Source organism: Anolis sagrei, chromosome 6 (assembly GCF_037176765.1).
Source record: "Anolis sagrei isolate rAnoSag1 chromosome 6, rAnoSag1.mat, whole genome shotgun sequence".
Taxonomy (NCBI): Eukaryota; Metazoa; Chordata; class Lepidosauria; order Squamata; family Dactyloidae; genus Anolis; species Anolis sagrei.
In genome coordinates this window covers 108,388,009-108,411,576 of record NC_090026.1, presented here as the reverse complement: position 1 = coordinate 108,411,576, position 23,568 = coordinate 108,388,009, and the positions used below count along the sequence as shown (strand labels likewise).

The 23,568-nt window shown below is 38.2% G+C and overlaps 1 protein-coding gene across 1 annotated transcript in view; it reads right to left on the bottom strand.

Moving 5' to 3' along the window:
- The window catches only part of ARMC3 (armadillo repeat containing 3), a 52,325-nt gene extending 30,861 nt beyond the window's left edge, over positions 1 to 21,464 (bottom strand). The window contains 7 exon segments of the mRNA XM_067470575.1: positions 9,654 to 9,837; positions 11,245 to 11,439; positions 15,000 to 15,175; positions 15,459 to 15,527; positions 17,668 to 17,793; positions 18,915 to 19,032; positions 21,453 to 21,464. Of these exon segments, the coding sequence (XP_067326676.1) occupies positions 9,654 to 9,837; positions 11,245 to 11,439; positions 15,000 to 15,175; positions 15,459 to 15,527; positions 17,668 to 17,793; positions 18,915 to 19,032; positions 21,453 to 21,464 (880 nt within the window).
- Between the last annotated feature and the right edge of the window lie 2,104 nt (positions 21,465 to 23,568).

Below are 23,568 nucleotides of genomic sequence, written 5' to 3'. Positions count from 1 at the left end.
ACAGAAATGTGTAACTGAAAACACTCTAGAGATTGTATTAATTGGGATTATGGGTTGGCTTGACATGTAATGGACTTTGCCTCTGGCTTGATGCTTGCCAAACTTGTGTATAATCCCTCATTATGGTCTCTCAGGGATCTCCATGCTTTAGTAATTCATTTTTGACATGGTGACTTATTCTTTTCTTGGTATCTGGAACAAAAGTGTTTATGATTCTTCCAAATAGTAATTATGGTAAAAGATTTTTTAAAAATGAAAACATATTTCAGTTGTGCAGAAAGAAAAGTAAAAGGAATTCTTAATAGCCAAAAGGGAAAATGAGAACCATCTGAAACCTAAGAGTGCAATTTCGCAACCCATTATAGTGCAAGTGCTACAATAGTTCAACTGATGTAAATTAAGGCTGTGCTAGGAAGTATATCCAGCTATATACAGTAAAGCTGACTCCTGAATAAATCTGGGTAAGACTGTGCTGTAGACCTCTAAGTAATAATCGTGGAAAATCCATATTCTTCATCCATAATGTAAATAGGGATTTGTTCATAATGCCCTTACTCCCAGACCAAAGATTTCATTACTGCTATCCATTGTTGAAAGCTACATTCCAGCCCAGTTCACATAGGTGGCACTGGCTACATAATGGCTTAGTAAAGAAATAGACAGATGTTTGGGATAACTTCCATCAGCCACAACAGCTACAGCCAAAAGTCAGGCTAGTGTTATGGGAATTGTTATTCAAAACATCTGGAGAGCACTGGTTTGCCTAATTCTAGTTTAGCAATATCCATAAACAAACTGCCAGGAGTCTCAGATATGCATTTCCTTGTTTCTCTTGAAGTGCAAAGAAGAGATTTTGGCATAATTTAGGATGTCATTCTATAAAGCTCAGGTTGCTTTTATGTAGAAACAAGGCACTGTCATTTAAAGTGAACTCTATGCTAGATTGTAACTCATGGTTTGAAATCAAGCTATTTAGAAATTGACCCTAATTGTCATCATCATCTTTATTTATATCTCACCCCCTCTCCATAAGGAGTTGGGGTGGCTCACAACAGAATCAAGTCACAATACATACATAAGCAGAAACCAAAAAGATAAAAAGACCATTATAATTTGTTTCAAAACAGCAGTTGCTGTGAGTTTTTTGGGCTGTATGGCCATGTTCCAGTAGCATTCTCTCTTGACGTTTTGTCTGCATTTGTGGCAAACTTCCTCGGAGGTCAAGAATATGTTTTAAAATATATTCTTTAGTTCATATGCAATTACCAGGCTAGTTTGGTGGGAAATGAAACTAAACTTCTAAAAAAATATGCTTTGCAGTCTTGGAGAAAGGGATAGTGAGGCTAAAGACCACTGTGACTCCTTCCTGCTTAAGCAGTTTGCATTAACCTAAGATTTCTGCTAAGTGCAAACCAAACATGAATCTTCTATGTATACTTCAATGAGTAAAGCCTCTCTTATGGAGTTCCTATTCGCAAAGGCTTTTTAAACCCTACTAAGCCCTTCTTTTCTTCTCATCCTCTGTCTAGCTAGAAGTTTTCTGGAACAATCAAATTGAAAAGGAAATTGAAAAACAGCTGGAGAAAAACAGGTTTGATTTGAGTAGCACGTCTGCAGGAGACAATGCAATGAGTAAAGCTCAAGCTGCAAAAAATAGGCTCTTAATTCTAGCCGACTCTCCTAAAGCCATGTGTACATTCCTACAACAATCACAGAAAACAGCATGCATGAATAGCAAAACAGAGAGAAAAGGAGAGAGTAGATAAGCTTGACTCACCATCAAACCCCATCATGATTTTTTAAAAGCATATGCCTATCAATGTGGCATCTTTTAAAAAGTGGATGCATCATTCCTAGATGAATTTTGGAAGAAGCATCCCAATGGTTTCTAGAATTTTTTCTGTATGAATGCAAAGATTACCTGACCTAATAGTTTCCATCACTTATATTGTTAGTGTTGAAATAAAGTCTAATGAAACATGTTGTACCACTTTTCTTAGTTCTTGCTATTTGTCATCACGGTGATTTCAACTTATGACAACCCTAGGAATGGGAGACCTTCAAGGTCATATCCCATTGCCCTGTTCAGGTCTTGCAAACTCAGGTTTGGGGTTCTATTGACTGAATCAATACACCTGCAGTGTGGTCTCTCTAAGAACCTATCCCTATTCTGCTTCTGGTGCCAAATGTTCTAATAAGGAAGTAATGAAAACTTCCACCTTGAAAAGTTTAGCTTTTGTTTTATTTTTCATGTCAGGAGTGACTTGAGAAACTGGTATGAGAGAATTGGCTGCCTGCAAGGATGTTGCCTGATGTTTTACCATCCTGTGGAAAGCTTCTCTCATGTCCCCACATGAGAAGCTGGTGCTGACAGACGGGAGCTCACCCCACTCCCTAGATTTGAACTGTTAACCTTTTGGTCAGCAGTCCTGCCAGATCAAGGGTATAGCCCATTGCGCCACTGGTGGTGCCTGGTAAGTTTAGTAGACTTTATATAATAATGGGAATAACTTTAAAAAGTAATACTGAAGTAGTGGTGGAATAGTAGCAAAAAAGGTACTTTTATGTTAATGCTTGAAAATAGCCAAACCAGGGATTGATCAAAAGGAGAAAGGATTATTTAAATTAGTCATTCCTATAAAGGAGTAACTGCACATTCTGGTCATAACAAAGATACACGGTTTATAGTTATTTAAATTAATCTACATTAAATACTAAATAAGAGAGCTAGCCGGAGGGGAGATGACCCTACATTTAATCTCAAATTATACCCAGGATATGTTATGACATGTGTTATTGACCCAATGGGTGGCAACTGTCACAATGACATTAAATTTAATACAAAAGTGAACAATTACCAAGAATACCCAACACAATCACAACTGACTGTAAAATAAAGAACTATCTAAAAAAGATGTTGCTAGGGTAAGTCAATGGGATACAATTCTTAAAAATAATATGTGTGCTAAACAGAAAATAGATCTTGGTATTATGGCATGTAATTTCATTAAAAAGCCAACCTAGGGTATAGTAGTTGTGAAAATAATCAAGTCCATGTTGGTGATCATGATGGAAGATACTGAAAACAAAACTGCCAGGATTGTAATACCTTTGTACATGTATATGGTATGCTACATAATTTAAGGTAGTGGTTCCCTATTTGTGGTCTGTGGACCATCAGTGATCCACAAGAATGAAAATATGATCTGCAGCTTCACCATTACTACATCGTTGCCTCGAAACCATTAGGCAACGAGAACAACTGGTCTTGCGAAACCGTCTTAGAGTGCTGAGGCAACGGGGATGTTGGCAGCGGAGAGGCAGACTACCTGCGAAAGATTACTACTACCACGTCAGCTCTACATTATTAAATATGGCTTTCTGTGGGCGAGTAGATGGCGACTACTGGATGGCATATGTTCTGCATCAGAAACTAGAGCTGATGTGGTCTATCCAATGTAATTTTCTGAATCAGCACCCCAAATAACCAAACTGAATCTAAAGTTGACCAAAAATTGATCCATAACCCTTTTGGTAGTAATGTTGGAGAGTGGTCCCTGGTCAAAGTGGTCCCTAGTCAAGTGGTCCCTGTTAAAAAAAAAAGGTTGGGAACCACAGATTTAAGGGAACTGCAGCTACAAAAAGCATTGGAAATACTTTACATATGCCTATTCCTACTCATCTTTGTAAGCAGCTTATCGGCAATTGAAGACTGACAAGAGGAAGAACATTCACAGCCATTTAAACATTACTAACAATGAAGGGATTCTATACACATCCACTCAGAAGGAAGTCTCATTGTTTTCAATAAGGCTGATTCTATGACAAGTCTCTACAGGACTACAATCTCAATGAGCTTTCCAACACTTTGTTAGAAGCTGTGGTAGCTGCAGGTTGCAACAGCCAAAATACTTTGGGTACAACTTAATTTGGTTACAGATTTTTAGATGTTTAAAATCTTTGTCTCTTGGGGGAAAATAATAGATCAAAACCACCTGCATATCACTGCAGTCAATCTGATACTTCTAACCTCTCCCTTTTCTTCTGTCAAGCAACTGCATTCACACCAGCTTGTCACTGAAAGATGAAGGGAAACTTCTATAGTGAAACTATATTGATTTCATTTACAAAGAAAGGTAAGAAAAAGAAAAATCATCATTGGCACTGACAGTTATATCCAGAGATACAGGGTCACAGGTAACAGAACCATGATATTGAGTTGTAGCCTATAGCACTCTTTCTTATTTTAACAATGCCTAGGGAATACAGCCAAGCAAAAGAATGTAAAAAAAGAAGAGAAAAAGCAGCACATCTTTCTTTTCAAAGTACATATAAAACTAATATACGCATTGTATAATATTATTTTAAGGTAACAACCAGTCCATCCTCCAGGAAATAAAGCCCGATTGCTCATTGGAGGGAAGGATACTAGAGACAAAGTTGAAGTACTTTGGCCACATCATGAGGAGACAGCAAAGCCTAGAGAAGACAATTATGCTGGGGAAAGTGGAAGGAAAAAGGATGGATGGCATCCTTGAAGTGACTGGACTGACCTTGAAGGAGCTGGGGGTGGTGACGGCCGACAGGGAGCTCTGGTGTGGGCTGGTCCATGAGGTCACAAAGAGTCGGAGACGACTGAATGAATGAACAACAACAACAATATTATAATAAAAGGAATAAGTAATATTAAATACATTATTCTTTATAGTACTACATTTTAATGTTATATAACACTATTTTTTAAAGTAAAGTGATTTACAAGATTTAAACAACAAATCTCCAAAACGTAGAGATAAACATTTCATAGAAAATAAATGAAACAGTAAAATGAGCTACCTTTCCATGGTAATGAGATTGCGTGCTCTTATGAGGACTGCTGTTGATAGAGTCTCCTGTGTCAGACAGGGTTTTGCTGAGGATCTGCTTTAGGTCTCTTTTTAGAGCAGAGACCAACCTTTGGTCTCCCAGGTGTTTTGGACATCAACTCTCAGAAATCCCAGCCAACTTACCAGCTATTAGGAATTTTGGGAGATGAAGTCCAAAACACCTGGAAGACCAAAGGTTGAGAACCACTGTTTTAGAGAAAAAAAGTGGGATAGAAATCATAACAATAATAGTAAGCCAAACAGTAACTCAGATGTAGTAGTAATAGATGGTGACACTGGTGGAGGACCTCAAAGAAAAATGGCAGTGGCACCATATTCAATGTTTGTTAGTACTACACAGAAAGAAGAACAGTAAACACCTTTTAAATCCTTTTTACCATGAAAATCGTAGGATGAGACAAACCAAAACAAAACTCAAAATAATGCCATAAGATGAAACTCCCAAGTTAAGTGGCACTCAACAAGCTTATTGGGGTACAGTAGAGGACAGTTGCAAGAATTATGAGCTAATGGTGCAACAAAATTCAAGTCAAAGAAAGAGTTCTTTATAAATGTTCTCAAGACATTTTTCAAAAAGGATTAGATCTGACTGATATTCATTGAAGGGTAAGATATAAAGGCAACAGCACAACACCGGAAGGCTTAGTCTTCCAGTTGAGTTTTGGCCAATTACAGTGAAAAGGAAGTCATGTTTGGAGACATTATTCCATATAGACTGTACATTAATAAATTCTGGGGAAATTTGCATTATTAGATTATTTTGAAACAACTTGTATTCTCATGGTAAAAGTACCTTGAAAAATATAGAACTAATCCAAGTTTCTGTTTTGTGATAGCAATCACGACAATTATTTATTTATTTATTTATTATTTGTGATATTTGTTTACTACTTTTCTCAACCCCGAAGGGGTTGAGTGATTGTATAGATTGTAATTGCATAGATCTCCTGCTTTGTTTTGGGAATCTTTGCTAACAAGTTGTAGAATTAGGCAGCAAAGAACACATGCAGGCACACTGGTATCAGCCCAAACTTTCTATGGATTCATTAGGACCTACAAATAAATCCAAAATTTCAAGATTTCAAACAAAGATAGGAGAAGAGAAACATATTTAAAATACAGGAAAGTCAAGATATAACCTAGAATAAGAAGTTTTCCTGCATTCGAAACGGTGTGTAACAAATATACATAAATTAATGGAACAATATTAGAGATGCTGGAAATAACTAATAACCCAGTGATGATGGAAATAAAAACCATCTAAGTCTGTCACAGCTTATGTCACTAGAATCCCTTGAGTGACTCTGAATCCTATTATGGACAATAAGGAGTACATTATTCTTCGTATTATTACATTTTGTGATATGGCACTGCTGTGCCTTGATGGCAGCTTGACAAATCGCAATATAGATGCAACTCTGAGACATATTTAAACAGCATTCTCATGCTGAGTGCAAGCTAGGAGCACCTAGTGTGCTTGACACAGAATTCCATAGCGTATTCAGAGGCAGTGAACTGTTCATATAAACACAGAATTATGGAATGAATAATTATAATGAGATAAAATGAAGTGGCTAATGCACTGGGGGCAATAATCTATATGCTAAAGTCTAATATATCTTTGCAAAAAATGTCTGCTTCTGAGCTACAATAAGATGGTGAACTCAAATATTAAGAGAGGAGTCAATCCTAAGAACAGAAAGAATTTGCTAGGCAGAGAAACACTCTGATATTACAGTTAAGTAAAACACAGAAAGGAATAGAATCCAAAATATTTTTCTTTTGCAAACATGATTAAATGTATGTATTTATTTACACTTATATGCTGCATTTGTAAAAGAATGTAAGGTGCTTGGATGCAATGTACTATTTCGGATTTCAATTAAGCGAAGAGAGAGTTTGTGTAAGAAATAAAGAGGAAGATCTGCAATCAGGTTCAAGCATATATTCAAGATATGCAGAACAATCTTATATTTGTTTACTCAGAAGAAAGCCACACAGAATGCAAGGCAGCAGTTCTATACGCATACTCCCTCCCAACCAATTGCAAGCTGTGCATTGTGTGTGTGTGTCTATATGAGAATACGTTTCTTATATCTACTTTTAAATATTTGTAAAAACCAGTTATCCAAGTCCTCCTGAAATAGCAAGAATGGTTCTGTGTTAGAAGGGAATGGAAAGGGACATATTCTAATCTGTAAATGACCCTTATGCTGAAAATTGGCCTAGTAAAAAATCATTCAATTGACAAGAGCTAGAAGAGATCTGAGAGGCCTGTTTGGGGAGGAATTGGGCAAAGTGACAGCTGATAGGCCTTGCAGGGTTCACTTAGGACTTCAACACATTGAGGTAGGGAAATGTTTGGCAGAGAAGAGCTCAGTCTTACTCCATTTTGCAATGGAACAGATGTTTTCCCTACCTTCATCACACTGTTAAAGGTCTCCATTTTCTTTTTATTCTTTCACTGCAGTTAACTGCACACTGCAGAGATTTGCCTCCACCCACCATCCCTCTCCCTGCTCATTCTTGAAAAAACCCTTCTCTCTTTGAAATCCCTACTAAGGCGAGATCTGAGAAATTCTGAGCATGCTCAGTCTGTCCAAACACTACATGCTGCTGAAGGAAGGAACCGGAGAGCAACGAATGCCATCACATTACACATTTGGCAAACCATCTGAATCATTTCAAAGAATCCACTTCTACACCACCTCCAGAAACATTGGAAAAGAATGCTGGCCCTCACACTTTAAATACACAAAGAATGCTGTACCCTACACTTGAACTGAAACTAATGTGATGAACAGAGTGAGTGTAGTGAAACTGACCTTTTTGGCAGGAAGGCCGAAGCCTGGAAGTCAGTAGCTGACATGTTCTGGGTTAGGCAAGAGAGCCAGAGACAGGAGGGAGGAGTCAGCCGACTCCTGATTGGTTAGGACAGCCAGGGGTGGAGTTAGGATTTAGAGGGGGAAAAGGCTGGCTTATTTGACAAGTAAGGGAGTTGGATTTTAGACATCGTGGAGTAAAGACGTATATTTTAGGAAGGGAGAGCTGTGAATATCTTAGGCAGGGAGGGAAGACTTTTGTATGAGCCTTGAGAATTAGAGCAAGGGATAGGCATAGGATCCTGGTTCACTGGTCAGAGTAGGGACAGTGAAAGGGAAGCCTGATTTGCTCTAGGAGGCAGTTTGTATTACTGTGCTCAAAGACACACTGTGTCAGTTAGTGATCAGTGTGGGGATAAGGAACTCACTGTGAAACAAAAGTTGAAGCCTTTAAGTAAGACTGCCTGTTTAAAACCAGCTAAGCCTCAAGAAACTGAACTGCATCAAGATTATTGTACCACTCTTTTTAAGGGTTGATCTGTTTATCAAGTTCTAAAATAAACCTGTTTCTTATTTCACCTTCAAATTGGAGTCTGCCTCAGTCTATTACAACCTTTACATCTCAGTCAACGCAAAGAAGATTGCTCTCAGTCCAGTCAGCAAAAGTAGCAGTGGTTAAAGAAGAACAAAGAGCTTAAATATAACTCTTCCTATTTTCACATTCACACATATGGGTTTCCTCAGACCTTTTCAATTGAGGTGGTGGCAGTGATTTAACAAATACATCGGTCTACAACTACATCACAGTTGGTCACTTAAAAGATATAGTACTAAGGTGGGATAAGAGAGTCTTTCCCCCTTGTTATAGTTAACTATCTTTATTCAAAGAAGTGTCCAGCTGAACAATAACTCTATAAGCTGAAGGGCAGCGGCTGAGATTGCTTGGCCCCCCTGCCCAAGTGAACGTTTATCCTTTACAGTGAGTTACTGGATTTTAAGTATAGGACTCCATGGAATTTAACTGATGTGATGAAGTGGTTAGAGAAGGCTGGCAACAGTCCTATTAAGAAGAGCTATGGAAGTTCTAGAGGACTGGTTCCCAGACATTATTGGTCATGACCCCCCTCCCCCCCGCAGAACCCTAACTCTGACCCACAAGTCTTTCACAGATTCCTATTGCCTGAGTGTTTTGTATAATGCAGGTTAGGAAGTAAAGAGACTCAAATTTTGTTTTTAAAGCAGAGGTACATTTAATTTCAATAACATCTTCATACTCTGGGATAATATTTTCTTTAAAGTTTTTTTAAAAAAAAGATTTTAAAGATTTTTGGACAAATTTCAATGATGTTTTTGTGGAACTCTAGGCCAGTGGTTCTCAGCTTGTGGGTCTCCAGATGTTTTGGCCTTCAACTGTCAGAAATCCTAACAGCTGATAAACTGGCTGGGATTTCTTCGACTTGGCCAAAACACCCGAGGACCCACAGGTTGAGAACCACTGCCCTAGGGTTTCATGGAAACCTCTGTTCTAGAACCTTAGTCACATTTTGACTTTTCATAATCCCAAGCTTTAAGATACATCATGGGGATTACGGGTCTTGTTCACAAGACATTGCTAATAATGCCAAGAAGGTCCCCAGGAAAGAGTCAGTGATGGACTCAGCTGAAATGCTTGAGTCCAATGGCTGCCCAAGTGTATCAAATTCTAATGTCATCCCTGTAAATTCTCCAACCTTAAGGCAGGATATCCCTTCAATCACTGTTACCTGATCAACTTGAGATCCAATTTTATCTTGTACCATGACATGGAAATTTTAGCCACATTAGCTCCTCCAATGAGATTTCAAAGCTTGAGAAAATTTGGATTTACTACATCTTCTAGAATCCCACAACCAGCATGACGTTTCCAAACTCTAGACATATTATGTGGATTTCTGAAGTGACATACAATCATAAGCTGCTTTAGCAATGGCCTTCGCTGCATTTCTTTGAAAATCAGGAAGAGTGGAAACTTCAGTGAACGCAAGTAGTTTTCTGAGACCCCCTGTCTCCTGAATCAGTTGCACAGTCTCCACATCCTCAAGACAATTTGCCACCACTCCAAGGGCTTCCACATGAAGATCATTAAATTCCTTAAAAACACAGAGGGGGGCATTAAATGAGAACTACAAGAAGATATATAAATTATATGCTGACATTTCAGGTTCAATATTCATGAATGTTATCAATAGTTCATCTATACCTTAGTTGGGTTGTTATACGTTTTTTGGGCTGTATGGCAATGCTCCAGAAGCATTCTCTCATGACTTTTTGCCTGCATCTATGGCATGCATCCTCAGAGGGTGTGAGGACAGACATAGATGCAGGCAAAATGTCAGGAGAGAATGATTCTGGAACATGACCATACAGCCCGAAAAACTTACAACAATCCAGTGATTCCGGCCATGAAAGCCTTCGACGATACATTATACCTTAGTTGACAAAGCAGAAAAAGTGGTACCAATGACAGAAGTAACAGAGAAAGCATAGGAATAAGTTCCTATATTACAAAAAGGAAGAGCAATTCAACATGTTTCATCAATAATTTTCTCCCTAACTAACAATATAAACATGTGAAATGAAGCAACCTGGTCAGTATGTCAGTAGCCTGCACAAAAACACAGGTAACTTTGGGCAAGTCACACATTCTAACAGTGCATCTATACTGCAGAATTAAAGCAGTTTGACACCACTTTAACCACCATGGCTCAACATTGTGGAATCATAGGAATTGTAGTTTTACAAGGTCTTTAGTTTTCTCTGCCAAATGGTGCTGGTGCTTAACCAAACTACAAACCTCATGATTCCACAGCATTGAGCCATGGCAGTTAAACAGATGTCGGAGTGCATTAACTCTACAGTGCAGATGCACCACCAGTTGTTCCTTTCCCTACTCTCCTTCCAACAGATAAGAGACTTTTGAAAAAAAAAAGGCATTTGGTGATTAAGTAGCTATGATGAAAATATTTTAATGGGGGGGGGGGAGGTGTTGCCTTTGTATTGCTCTGGTCTTAAATGGTTTTATACAGTTTTAAAGTATTGATGTTTTAAAATGGTTGCTTATTTAATTGGTTTGATGACTTTATTGTGTTTTTTAATTAATACACCTTTATTTAAATCCTGAGTGAGACAATCTGGATCCCATTCAGGAGGAAAGTGGGAGAAAACAAAATCAGTCTAATACAAATATTTAACAAAAACTGTCTTTTAAAGAACATTATTTCCAACACAATAGGGAAGAGGAACATTGTATACTGTAACACATGCACAGTATTATTGTTGAAAAATTAAAAAAATGTTCCTATCTCTCAAAGTGTTACATTTCCTTCCACATTAATTCTTGCAGATTGATTCAATATGAACTAAAATTAATGCATGTAAATATGTAACTATTAATTCCTGCAGATTGATTCAATATGAACTAAAATTAATGCATGTAAATATGTAACTATGTAAAATTTCTTGAAGAAGTGACACCTATAATTTAAAAGATATGGTACCTTAGTTTCTAGTATCCTGAAAAGGTGGTCTAGTCCTTGATTTTCTCTCAGCATCACTCTGGTTTCTTTATCAATGGTAATGATACCTAAAGTTTTGAGAGCTAACAACTGAATAATTGGATAGTCAGATTTTAAAAGGTCCAGCAATGGAGGAATCACATTTAGTTCACGAACTGCAGCACGACTCTGGAAATCCTGCAGTTAAATACCAAACAAAAATGATGTAAATAAACAGTAATGTTTAATTTGTGGCTTCTGTAAAATGAACATATAAACTCAAATGCAGTTAATTTTTTTTATTAAGGCAATGAATGTTACATTTTAAGTCTCAAATATTATACATTGCACTGAATATTCAGGTTTCAGTGGTGGCAGGGGAGCTTTTGCACAATTAAAACATGTGTGCCAGTTGTGCCCGTACCTTGGGAAGTCTGACTTGGCCACGGTGGTCTGCGCTCTTGTTACACAGAGAATAGATTACTGCAATGTGTTTTACATGGGGTTTCCTTTGAAGACCACTTGGAAGCTCCAAGTAGTCCAATGGGCGGCAGCCAGATTTCTCACTGGAAGCAGGATACAGGGAGCATACAACTCCCCTGTTATGTCCACTGGCTGCCAGTCTGCTACCGAGCACAATTTAAAGTGCTGGCTTTAGCCTATAAAGCCCTAAATAGTTCCAGCCAAGCTTAACTGTCCGAACGTATCTCCTTTATGAATCATTACGGAGGTGAAGATCTTCTGAGAAGGCCCTGCTCTCAGTCCCACCTTCTTTGCGGGTGCGACTGGTGGGGACGAGAGACAGGGCCTTCTCAGTAGTGGCTCCTCGACTCTGGAACTCCCTCCCCAGCGGGATTAGATCAGCATTCTCCCTCCTGACCTTTAGAAAGAGAATAAATATGTAGTTGTGGGATCAAGCCTTTGGCTAGTAAAATAATGCAGTAAAAAGAATAATTAAGAAACATGTGCAATGACAATCGGAATGGCTATGGTGTACGATTTTTGGATTATGTGATTTTAATATTTATACTAGGATGATTTCAATGCTTTGTCTGAATGTTTAAATTTTGTTTATGACTTATGTTTAATGGTTTTAATGATTTTAAGCCATAGTTATATGTAGTGATTAGTTATTATGACTTTTTTTAATTGCATGTTGGCATTGGATTTTTGCCATTAGTATGTTGTAAACTGCCTTGATTCCCCCAGGGGTGAGGAACCGGGTATATAGATACAGAAAATGAATAAATAAATACTTCTCAAGAAAAAATCAGAAAAATTCTACAGCATTAGGTGAATTTTACAAAAAGTAAAAATATTTATTCAGAGTGAAAAAAGAAGGTATTTCTTAGGCACTTGAAAATCACAAACTGTGTTCCTAGATATTTCCATGTTTTCTAGTAGTATATTTTCGCCAAAGAATACTTGTTTGCCATTCAGAATTCAAATGGTAAAAATAAACACATTTAAATTTAAAAAATACTATCTTAATTATATTTATGTACAATTTTTTCGTATTGATTTCAGCAAGCACCAGGTGCAGTTGTCCAGATATATTTATAACAAAGACAGTTGGATAGTAAAAGAAGCCAAAACAGTAAGATGTGATTCAGAATAAGGACATGCTCTGGTGCCCTAGAAAAGATTGTGCTGTAAATTGAATTCGTTACTGAATTGATTCACTTATAGATCAATCCACAACACAGTTAAATTGGAGTGTGTGGACTTAAGCCAGTTTGATACCATTGAAAACAGTAGTTCTAAATCAGCTTAAATACGAGTGTTTCAGCTTAAACCAACTGGGGGTCAGACTGTTAGATGCTGAAAAGAATTCGCATACAAATGTGCTATTCTGTTGCTAGTCAGAATATAGTGATATTAGCACTGCTTGTGAAAGCAGCCAGTTACAATAACCTTCCTTCACATAAGAAAAAGTTGTCAAAAGCATTTACCAAGAGTTAGTCTAATATCATGATATGTTATGATATGTTATGTTATGATATGTTATGCAAGAATACAGGAAAACCCATTTCTCAAAAACATACCTTCCATGCTTTGGAAGGGTCAAACAATATGTTTTTGCACAGTGAAGTGATGATGGGTTTAGACATTTCTATCTTGAAAATTATTGTCTTTACACTTCCGCTGAACACATCTGATTGGAAGTAACTTTCATTGCAATCAATTAGATGTGCCATTAAGTAACTTACTCTAGGCCAGTGCAAATAGGATCCATATATGGATCTCACCATCCCAATTGCAGAAAGGTATCTAGGACATCATAACTCTTGCAAGTAGAACCTGGATCTGTGCACCCAGCAATATGACAGATTTTTCTTTAAACAGAAATGGAAAAATAGATAGCAGACCTCTTAGTTTCCGCCTATGTAACAGACAGTCTGCAGTGCTATTGGTGACAAAGCTGATTCCCACCTAGGTCTAGGAAGATGGTCAGAAAAAGAACATTCCTACACACAAATGAGTGAAATGTTCTTTTCACTCAATTCCTTGATCATGGACTCCCAAAACTCATGCTCAACAGGTGTGTTTGAGTACAAGTCCTATCATCCCAAGCCAAGTGCTTTGTTGGAGATAGCAGACATTACAATTTACCACATTTAAATGGATATCGGACTAGGAAACTATGACTTCTCTCATTGTTTTTTAAGCGTCTTAGATGGTGTCAGCAGATCACTGACAACACCGGTCCAAGACCACCACTTTGGGTAACACTGCCTTAGACCTGGGCGTCTTAAACCATTCCATTTTGTACGCCTTTGGGGATGAGAAATTTTTACATGACCCTAAGCATATAGGTATATAAAATAGGTATAAAAATCAAACATTTACTGATAACGAATCAGCACTTGCAAGGCTTGATAAACAGAATGATTTTTGTTTATATGAAGTACAACTCAAGCATCTTTTTCAGAGTCCACTGTAAACACTGCACAGCAGATTTGTGTAAATATCTAAAACAGCCACTTTTACTTTTACCTTAAAACTAATAATAATAATAACAACAGTAATACTACTAATAATAATAATAATAATATCTTTATTTATATCCTGCCCCATCTCCCAAGAGGGACTCAGGGCAGCTTACAAAACAGCAATGATGCAAACAGGACAGCATAAAATATAAAAATACCACAATAACCTAACCAGTATAAAGTAACCAAAAATAAAGATAAAACATGACAATGAAATTTAACATAAACCATATCAGATCAAAATAAAATGACAAAAACATAACAAGGTTAAAAACAAGAAGTTAAAGCCATAATATACAAATCCATTTAGATTACCAAGCCACAAATCAATTAATATCAACATCAGAGTAACTTCAGCCAAGTTAGGTCCTTCAATTATTGAATGTTCTATTAGCCATTATCAAAGGGTTGTTTGAAAAGCCATGTCTTCAATTCTCTCCAAAACGTTTGAAGTGTAGGGGCCTGTCTGATCTCCCTGGGGAGGGTATTCCAGAGCCGGGAGGCCACAATCAAGAAGGCCCTTTTCTGTTGCCAAATTTTTCAGGACCCCAACACTGGGCAAAGGGGATCCAATTTGGTGTTGGGACTCACAGTTTAAGAAGCAATGCCTTAGACTATGAAGTATGGAGAACAAGATGTTTAGTAAATGGGATACCAGGAAAACTATGCCCCCACCAGTAACAAATTTATTATTTAACATGGCAGGTTAATTTAACAGAAGTGGTATATAATTTGCAATGAAAATAACGTAGGGGAAATCTTCACCTGTACCATATTATAGATGCATTCAACACAGTTCTTCTTCACATCAGGGTCAGGGCTTCCCAGCAATCTGATAAGCGGCTCTAATCCACCTTGCTCAAATATTTGCACTTTACTGTTATATTCAACTGCCATATGGACCAGACAAAGGCTGGCAAATTCATGGATTACCACATCTTCTACAGGACAAAAACATAATAATATAATCAGACATTAACCAACATAGCAAATGCTTGTTTCTTGATTGTGAGAAGTATGCTTTTAGAAATTCAATGACCAGTAGCTCCTAATCCATTCCCATCTGAATCTGCTATATTTATACAATAACCAGAGGGAGCACAAGTACATATATTTATTTAAAATGCCCACCTCCCCACACCAAAACTGCATAATACAACAATAACCTGTTATCAAATGATAGAAGCAGTTATGAATTTGCACAAAAGGGGTAATGCAAGTTACCTTCTGGAGCCAGACGAGCTATGAATGCACTTGTGACATCAAGCTGCCTTAACGATTTCTTCACATCGTCTATAGTGAAACAAATATACATATGAAGCAATATATTTTGTTAACCAAAGTAACAGAGCATGCAATCAGAACTAGTGATGCAGACTTAAAGCTATTGTTTAATTCTAATAAGGCTGGACCGAAAGTATCGGATTGGGAGGAATATCAAAGGCAGAACATTCTTGTCTGGGTGTCGACGGGGCAAATATAATATGAAGAAAATGAGAGGGAGAGAACGGAAAACAACTTCCAAAAGAGACTTTTAGATTGCTTGCCAAACAACATTGGATACTTAATGTTCTATTGGAGAACGAAGACCACACGTATTCCCACTCATTACATTTGGTGACATTTTGGCAAAAGCTTTCATGCTAAAGTCTAGATTTCAAAAACTCCAGATTTGTAATGCCTTGTGGATTTATTTCCATTAAAAACTGTTTTCCCAAAACATTCAGGGCCGTGATGAAAGTAGTGGAGTCATCCCAATGATAATTTCACAATTTATAAAAGATTTTATCAGAACAGGGCACGCTGGAAATCATTCACCATTCACAAATTTTTTTAGCCCAATTCAGATAATATTCCTCCCTTAGTTCTCTATCTCTATATGGCTTAGATAGGAATCCTGCAGGCTCCAGATGCTACTGGACTAGAAGTCCCAGCAGAACTAGTCAATTTAGCCAATAATGAGGACAGTTCTAGAAGGCCCCATGAGTCCATCCCGTTCATGTCAAACAATTAGTCATCCATTTGCACTTGGTCCACTTCTGATTCCATCTAGCTATCCACTCACCCACAGAACAACTGAATACAATACAGCAGAAATTGAATGATAGCTGATTATCTCAAGCCCCTCAACATAAGGGGATCATTCTCAGAATGCTCAAATACTAAGCCCACATAAGGGATTTGAGCAGGGACAAGGGCATGGCAGGTACGCCCTGGTGAGCAATAGTCTTGTGATTTGTATAGAATCACAATCCATTTCTGTTTGTTTCATTCATAAGGCATCGTTTTCGTTTTTGAGCACCTCTCCCGAAAACAGGCAATGTTCCAAATGAGGTTTTTTGTCCAGGGCCAAAAAAAAAAAAAAAAAATTCAGATTCCAACACTCCCCTTCATCTGTTTATGGCTAGCGTTCAGCGCCTGGCTGCAGGCCCTGGCAGGCGCTGGCACTTTGGGCCTGATCGTCACACACACTCTCTCCTTGGAAAGAGAGTGCATGTGTTGCCAGAAGGCCCAAAGTGCTACAGCCAAGCAACAAAAATCAGCTGACCAAACGGTTTGTTGTTGTTCATTCGTTTAGTCGTTTCCAACTCTTTGTGACCTCATGGACCAGCCCACGCCAGAGCTCCCTGTCGGCCGTCACAACCCCCAGCTCCTTCAAGGTCAATCCAGTCACTTCAAGGATCCCATCCATCCATCTTGCCCTTGGTCGACCCTTTTTCCTTCCATTTTCCCCAGCATAATTGTCTTCTCTAAGCTTTCCTTTCTTCTCATGATGTGACCAAAGTACTTCATCTTTGCCTCTACTATCCTTCCTCCAATGAGCAGTTGACCAAACGGTTACCATTCCCATTTTCCTTTTGTTTCACTGATATTTCCGTGCCTTCCAAATTAACAAAACGATACGTAAACACGAATTAAACAAATGAAACGGGCCCATGACTACTGAGCAATGCCATTTGTCTAACAAAATAGAACAGGGAGAAGAGCATTACTTCTGAGGAATTAACATAGATATGTTCCGATTCTTAGCTTTTGCTCTTATGAAATGTTACTATGTTCATTACACTTGGATATTTTATTGGTTACTAACAAAAGTATCCAGCTCCAAAGATTAGTATTGCCCTTCTTTGATGAACCAATGCCTTCAAGAAAAGTCCAATACATTATGCCTGCACCATCTGTATAAAGCTATGCCCACTGGGAGTCCTAAGCATGCCCACTGCAAAGATGCAAGCCAATGAAACAGCCCCCATGTCATATGTTGCAGCCCACTGCAGCCTACTTCATACCTGTAGAGGGACAGTCCTATATCTCTGACCTTCAAAGATATGTTCAGTGGATTCAAACTAAATCAAGTACAAGCTTATGTACTTCTTGGGGAAATCTGCCACTAGTACCTGCAGATGGTACTGAAGCATACGAGAATACTTACTGTGAGAAGCCATGATCCCCATTACCATTGTTGCATTTCTGCGGACAATAGGGTCTTCATGTGTAACTAATTTAAACAAAGGTTCCAAGGCTCCAAGCTCAAGAAGTGTCAGCTTATTTTCCTCACCTAAAAAGAAAACGTTAAGGGACAAGATGAATACCAACAATAACATAAACGTTCATAAAAACTAAGGATGTGTGACTCAAACCATTTCTATTCCATTGTCTTTGTGCATGTTAATTCATTTCGAGCTTTATAGCACTGTTTCTGCAAATGGGTGTTTTTGCAAGAGGAGTTGTTTTCTCAAGTCTACCAGCAAATTAGGTCTAAACTGCACTTTATAATAATCCCTCACAGCTACTCCATTAGAAAAAAAAAATCAAAGAATCTTGTGGCTCCTTAAATTTACAATAAAAGCTTTCATGGATTGAAGTCCACTCCATCAGCAGACTCTGATAAAGTATATTCCACAAAAGCTTATACTACCCTTCTAACTATAACCTCTCTTATCCTTGACACTGGTCATGTTGGCTAGGGCTGATGGAAATTGTAGTCTAGCACACCTGGAGAGCATCAGATTGCAAGGCATGAGTGAAAGTTGTCATAAGAATCTCAGCTGGTTTTTTTTCTGCAGCAGACTACCTCAGCTGAAATTCATTTGACAGTGGTACAGTCTCATAAAATACGTGCCAGAATCAGATTCATCTAGCTAAGACTTCCCCTCCTGATTCTCACCCTACAGAGGTTGTTCATGAGTCACATGACTCTACTAGGGTAAAGGTTTTCCTTGACATTAAGTATAGTTGTGTCTGACTCTGGGGAGTGGTGTTCATCTCCATTTCTAAGCCGAAGAGCTGGCGTTGTCCATAGACACCTCCTAGGTCATATAGCCAGCATGACTGCATGGAGCGCCGTTACCTTCCTGCCAAAGTGGTACCTAGTGAACTACACACATTTACATGTTTTTAGGTTGGCAGAAGGTGGGGCTAACAGGGGGAGCTCACCCCGCTCCCCAGATTCAAACTGCTGATTTTTTTGGTCAGCATACTCTTCATCTCAGTGTTTAAATGGCTGCACCACCAGGTGGCAATATGTCAATCTAAATTCTGTCTGCTATTTTGCATACTGTTGTCAATTAAATATTAAGCAGTAATAGAAGTTATTAACTGAAGTATCTCCATTAACTAGATTGATTAAAGAATGGAAATATAAGACATGTAATGAAATGTGATTGTTGAAAAACAAACCTTTTGCTGCAAATTTATAAAGGGCTTCACATGCTTTAGACAAAACTTCCTCTTCAGGAGAAGTAAGCATGAGTACCACAGTTGCAGCTTTCTTGCTTTCAACAGATAAAGGGTCAAACTAGAAAGCCAAATAATAGGATAACCAATAAATATGAATCACATGCATCAAGTATACAGTTCAATAATGGCAGATTATCATGGATGACAAAATAATCTAAAACTGGATATATCATCTAATATCTCAAATTTAGGAGAGAATCTTAGGGTAGTGTTACCAATCTAGAGTTTTTTCTTTGTTACTTCGAAGGCCATTTAGCATTCTGTATGAAGGGACCAAAATCACAACACAATGTACAATGTGCACTCCAGATCTAGAGTTCTATACTTCTATTTCAACTGACAACAGACAATCATGCTCCACAAAGTTCTGGAGAGACTTGTTTTGCATAGAATTAGGGAAAAAATAGACCCATGTATGATTCCACAGCAAGCTGGCTTCAGAAAAGGCAAAACCTGCACATCACAAGTGTTGAACCTGACTCTGCGCACACAGAAGACTGGGCGACTTGGAAGGCACTGAATAGACTGCACTCTGGCACCACGAGATGCAGAACCAATCTTAAGAAATGGGGCTACAAAGTGGAATCCGTGACATGCAAGTGTGGAGAAGAGCAAACCACAGAACACCTATTACAATGCAATCTGAGCCCTGCCACATGCACAATGGAGGACCTTCTTATAGCAACACCAGAGGTACTCCAAGTGGCCAGCTTCTGGTCAAAGGACATTTAATATAATGCCAAATTTTTTAAACTTTGTGCTTTTTAAATACATTACAACTGTACCCTTGGTTTGCTTCTGATACAATAAATAAATAAATAAATAATGCACCACATTATGACATGGCAACAACATGAATGCAAATGCACTGAAGCATCCTTTAATCAAATTCCCATGGATATGGTGGACCCACAATAATCTCATACCAGTATGTTAATAGTTGAAAGTAGAGCTTTAAAAATTAGACAGAACAATAGAAACACAGAGTTATGTGCATCATGGGCTTGAAAAACACGGGTGAAAAGTGAAACACTGGCAGCTTAATAAGTGGATCTCGTGACTGTTCCTGAGCTACCAATAAATATTCTCTACATCAGCCTAGCACTCCTAGAACTAAATCACTGTGGATATAATTCTGGCAGAGATGGGGAATGAAGGTGCCTTACTTTGAGGCAGGCTCTTTATCCCATTTTTGAAAGAAAAAAGAGATGAGATGAGGAGGTAGAGGAAAATATACTCTTTCTTCAGAACAAAAAATACACATTTCATAAGAATGGAGGACAAGAGAGAATGTTCTATGTTCATTTCTGTCTTTACAAAAAAAATCTGTACATTTCTGCTATTGTTCAAGACAGGCTGCTAAAATAGCATTTAAAACATACAATGCCTCCTTCCTTCAGCAACAAAAAGTTCCAGCAGCACAGGAAGGTTTTGGCTTCCTTTTAGAGTCAGGATAACAGCAATTTATGCATTTTTTTGTAATTTTTTTCAGTCACAATGTACAAGTGGAAAGAGAGCACAGTGGAAGGAAGCAATATATCCATTCCTCCTGAGCTTTCAGCTAGCCCACAGTTCTCTCCCCCCCCCTCTCTCTCTCAATCTCTCTCTCTCTCTCTCTCTCTGACTTAACATTTCTTTTAACACACATGCACATCACCTTTAATACCATATCCTTAGCTAGAAGGGAGGAAGGGGAGTTTCAGAAGACAAAATAGGCTTCACATTCTAGGGAGAGCTCTCTATGTCTTTCAAACGTTATGTCTCATTGAAGACATGTCCAGCACTTGCCCTGGAACATTTAGCTAATAGGCTTCTTAACAAAAGAGACGGCTGACCATCCATCAAAGAAATGTCTGGACTCTGTCAAGTTTTTCTTTTAAAACTATGCTAACAGCTTTTCATTTAAACGAGAGTAATTGGACATGTTCACAAAGAAATCAAAAGAGAGCACACTGAGTCACAAAGTCACCACTGCCATTACAACTTCTCCCTATGTTAAAAACTATCCTTTGTATGTTTGTGTGTTCTATTCAGATGATTGCAATACAAAAGTAAATGCTTGAAGGCTTCACATTCCTAGACTTTCAGCTTCTTTCATGCACAAAACAAAAGGTAAGAATCTTCTTAAACCTAGTAGCCCTCACTCTGTACATCTGACAAGGTATTGAATTATTTAGCATAGAATCACAAAGGTGGAGGGAGGCTATGGACCATCAAGTCCAACTCCTTGCTCACTGCAGGATTTCCTCAGATGGCAGCTATTCAGTCTAAGGAATAGACACCCATAGAAGGAGACCCTCCACCGCTTGTCTAGGTTCCATTCCCAAACCACTTCCCTGTCAAAAGGTTGCTTCTAATGTTCAATCCAAAGATACCCTCCTGTAACTCATAACCATTAGACTTGGGGCCCTTCTCTACTGACCTACCAAGTGGGCTGCATCCAGCATCCCAGACGCAGAGACTCCCGATTCAGCCTACTTGGGACTCCATTGGGCACCTCACAGACAGAAGGGAGTCCTCACTGCCCAGCTGCGACAAACACTTGTTCAATGTCTGATCAACAATAAGCCCTATGTTCTTTTCCCATGTAGTATTTTCCATCCTATATCTTTACTTTTATTTTTCGTAGGCTTTTTATCTGCCTCTGTTGAATTTCATTTTATTCATTTTCTAGTTCATTTGCTAGTTCATCAAGGTTCCTTTGAAGCTTGTTCCTATCTTCCAAAGTGTGTGCTAGCCTGCCCAGTTTTCCTTCATCTGTAAATTTTATAAAGATTTTGTCTATCCCATCATCTAAATCATTTAAAAAATATTGAAAAGTATCTGCCCTTGTTCCCGTGGCATTCGACAAGAGCAGTGGTTCCCAACCTTTTTTGACCAGGGACCACTTGACCAAGGACCACTTTGACCAGGGACCACTCTCCAACATTAGTGCAAAAGGGTTACAAATCAGTTTTTGGTCAACTTTAGATTTGGTTTGGTTATTTGGGGTGCTGATTCAGAAAATTGCATTGGATAGACCTCATCAGCTCGAGTTTCTGATACAGACACATGCCATCCAGTAATCGCCATCTGCTCACCCACAGAATATCATATTTAATAATTTAGAGCCGCTGATCTAGGTCTTGTGGCCCACAGGTTGGGAACCACTGAACTAGAGATTGCCTTCCAATGTGAAGCAGAGCCATACTTAACAAGTATGATTTTCAAACTAACTCTGAATCCACTTCATGGTATGTCTATGTATTCTATATTTAGTCGGTTTGTTAATCAGAGGGAACTTTATATAACGCTTTACTGAAATCCAACTCAATGACAGTCGCAGCATTCCTGTCATCTACAAAATCAGTAAATCTATGGCTTTATGTAATGATAATGCATGAAGTTATAAACAAAGAACTTACAGATCCAATCGAACAGTGTAAACCCAAATACAAAATATGACACACACATAACCAACATTAAAATACATTTTACTCAGTTAGCTCATAAAGTCCCACACAAAAACGCAAGAGAAAACATGAATGGGGAGCACAACAAATTATTCATTACAGAGATCTGGTTCACTGTTTACTGCAGTCATAAAGTAAGTGGAATACAACCAATATAAAGGAATGAAAAAGCAGAAAGAAAACAAAAGAGGAAAAAACACCACACCATTACACAAACCAATTATTCACTTTCATCTGGCATCTGTGCAAAACAAGAGTAAGGATACTAAGATAAGCTCACATTTGATGGATAAATAAAGGGCTGTGTAATTAACACATTTCCTTCTCACAAAGGAGTTTCCTTAGAAATATGTGCTTTGGCAAGCAGACTTGTAAATTAAATTTGCATTTATCTCCCAAAGTCTAATCACTAAACAAAGCACTCTAAATGCAAGACATATAGGTGAGGTTAGTCAAGTGTTATGAAAAGGAAGAGTCTTTCATGACCTGAAGGTGTATCTGTTTCAAATACTTGCTTAACATATTGTCTAATTTGACCCCTAGAGTAGCTCCAATACAAGAATATTGCAATGTAATGACGTGAGTAGGTGGAATAATGTTTGTTTTTTAGCACCATCGACAAAAATGAAAATATTACATAAGTTATAAAGACATCCATACTGTGCTAGATCTCCCACAGTATATAATGATACAGCTAAGGAACACTTTGCAAAAGTATATCATTATTCCCTCAAAAAAAACCTAATCAAAGTTCACTGAGATCAACATATTTCTAGATGGAATCTCTCAAGATCTTTATCTTAGGCCCTGTCTGGCATGGGATAATACACAGAATTAATATTTAGAGCAGGCTTAGAAACCTGGTGCCTCCCACAGTCTTCAGACCGGGGTGGGACAAAGGAGTTTCTCTTGTCTGTTGGGGTCATTCCACCTTGGTCATTCCACAGATATATAAACCCATTTTCCTAGTTCCAACAGACCTCACTATCTCTGAAGATGCTTGCCATAGATGCAGGCGAAACGTCAGAAGGGAATGCCTCTACGACATGGCCATATAGCCCAAAAAAACCTATCATAACCCAGAAATTCTATACATTTCCTCACACAGTCCATTTGAAATCAACAGAACTTGTACAGCATAA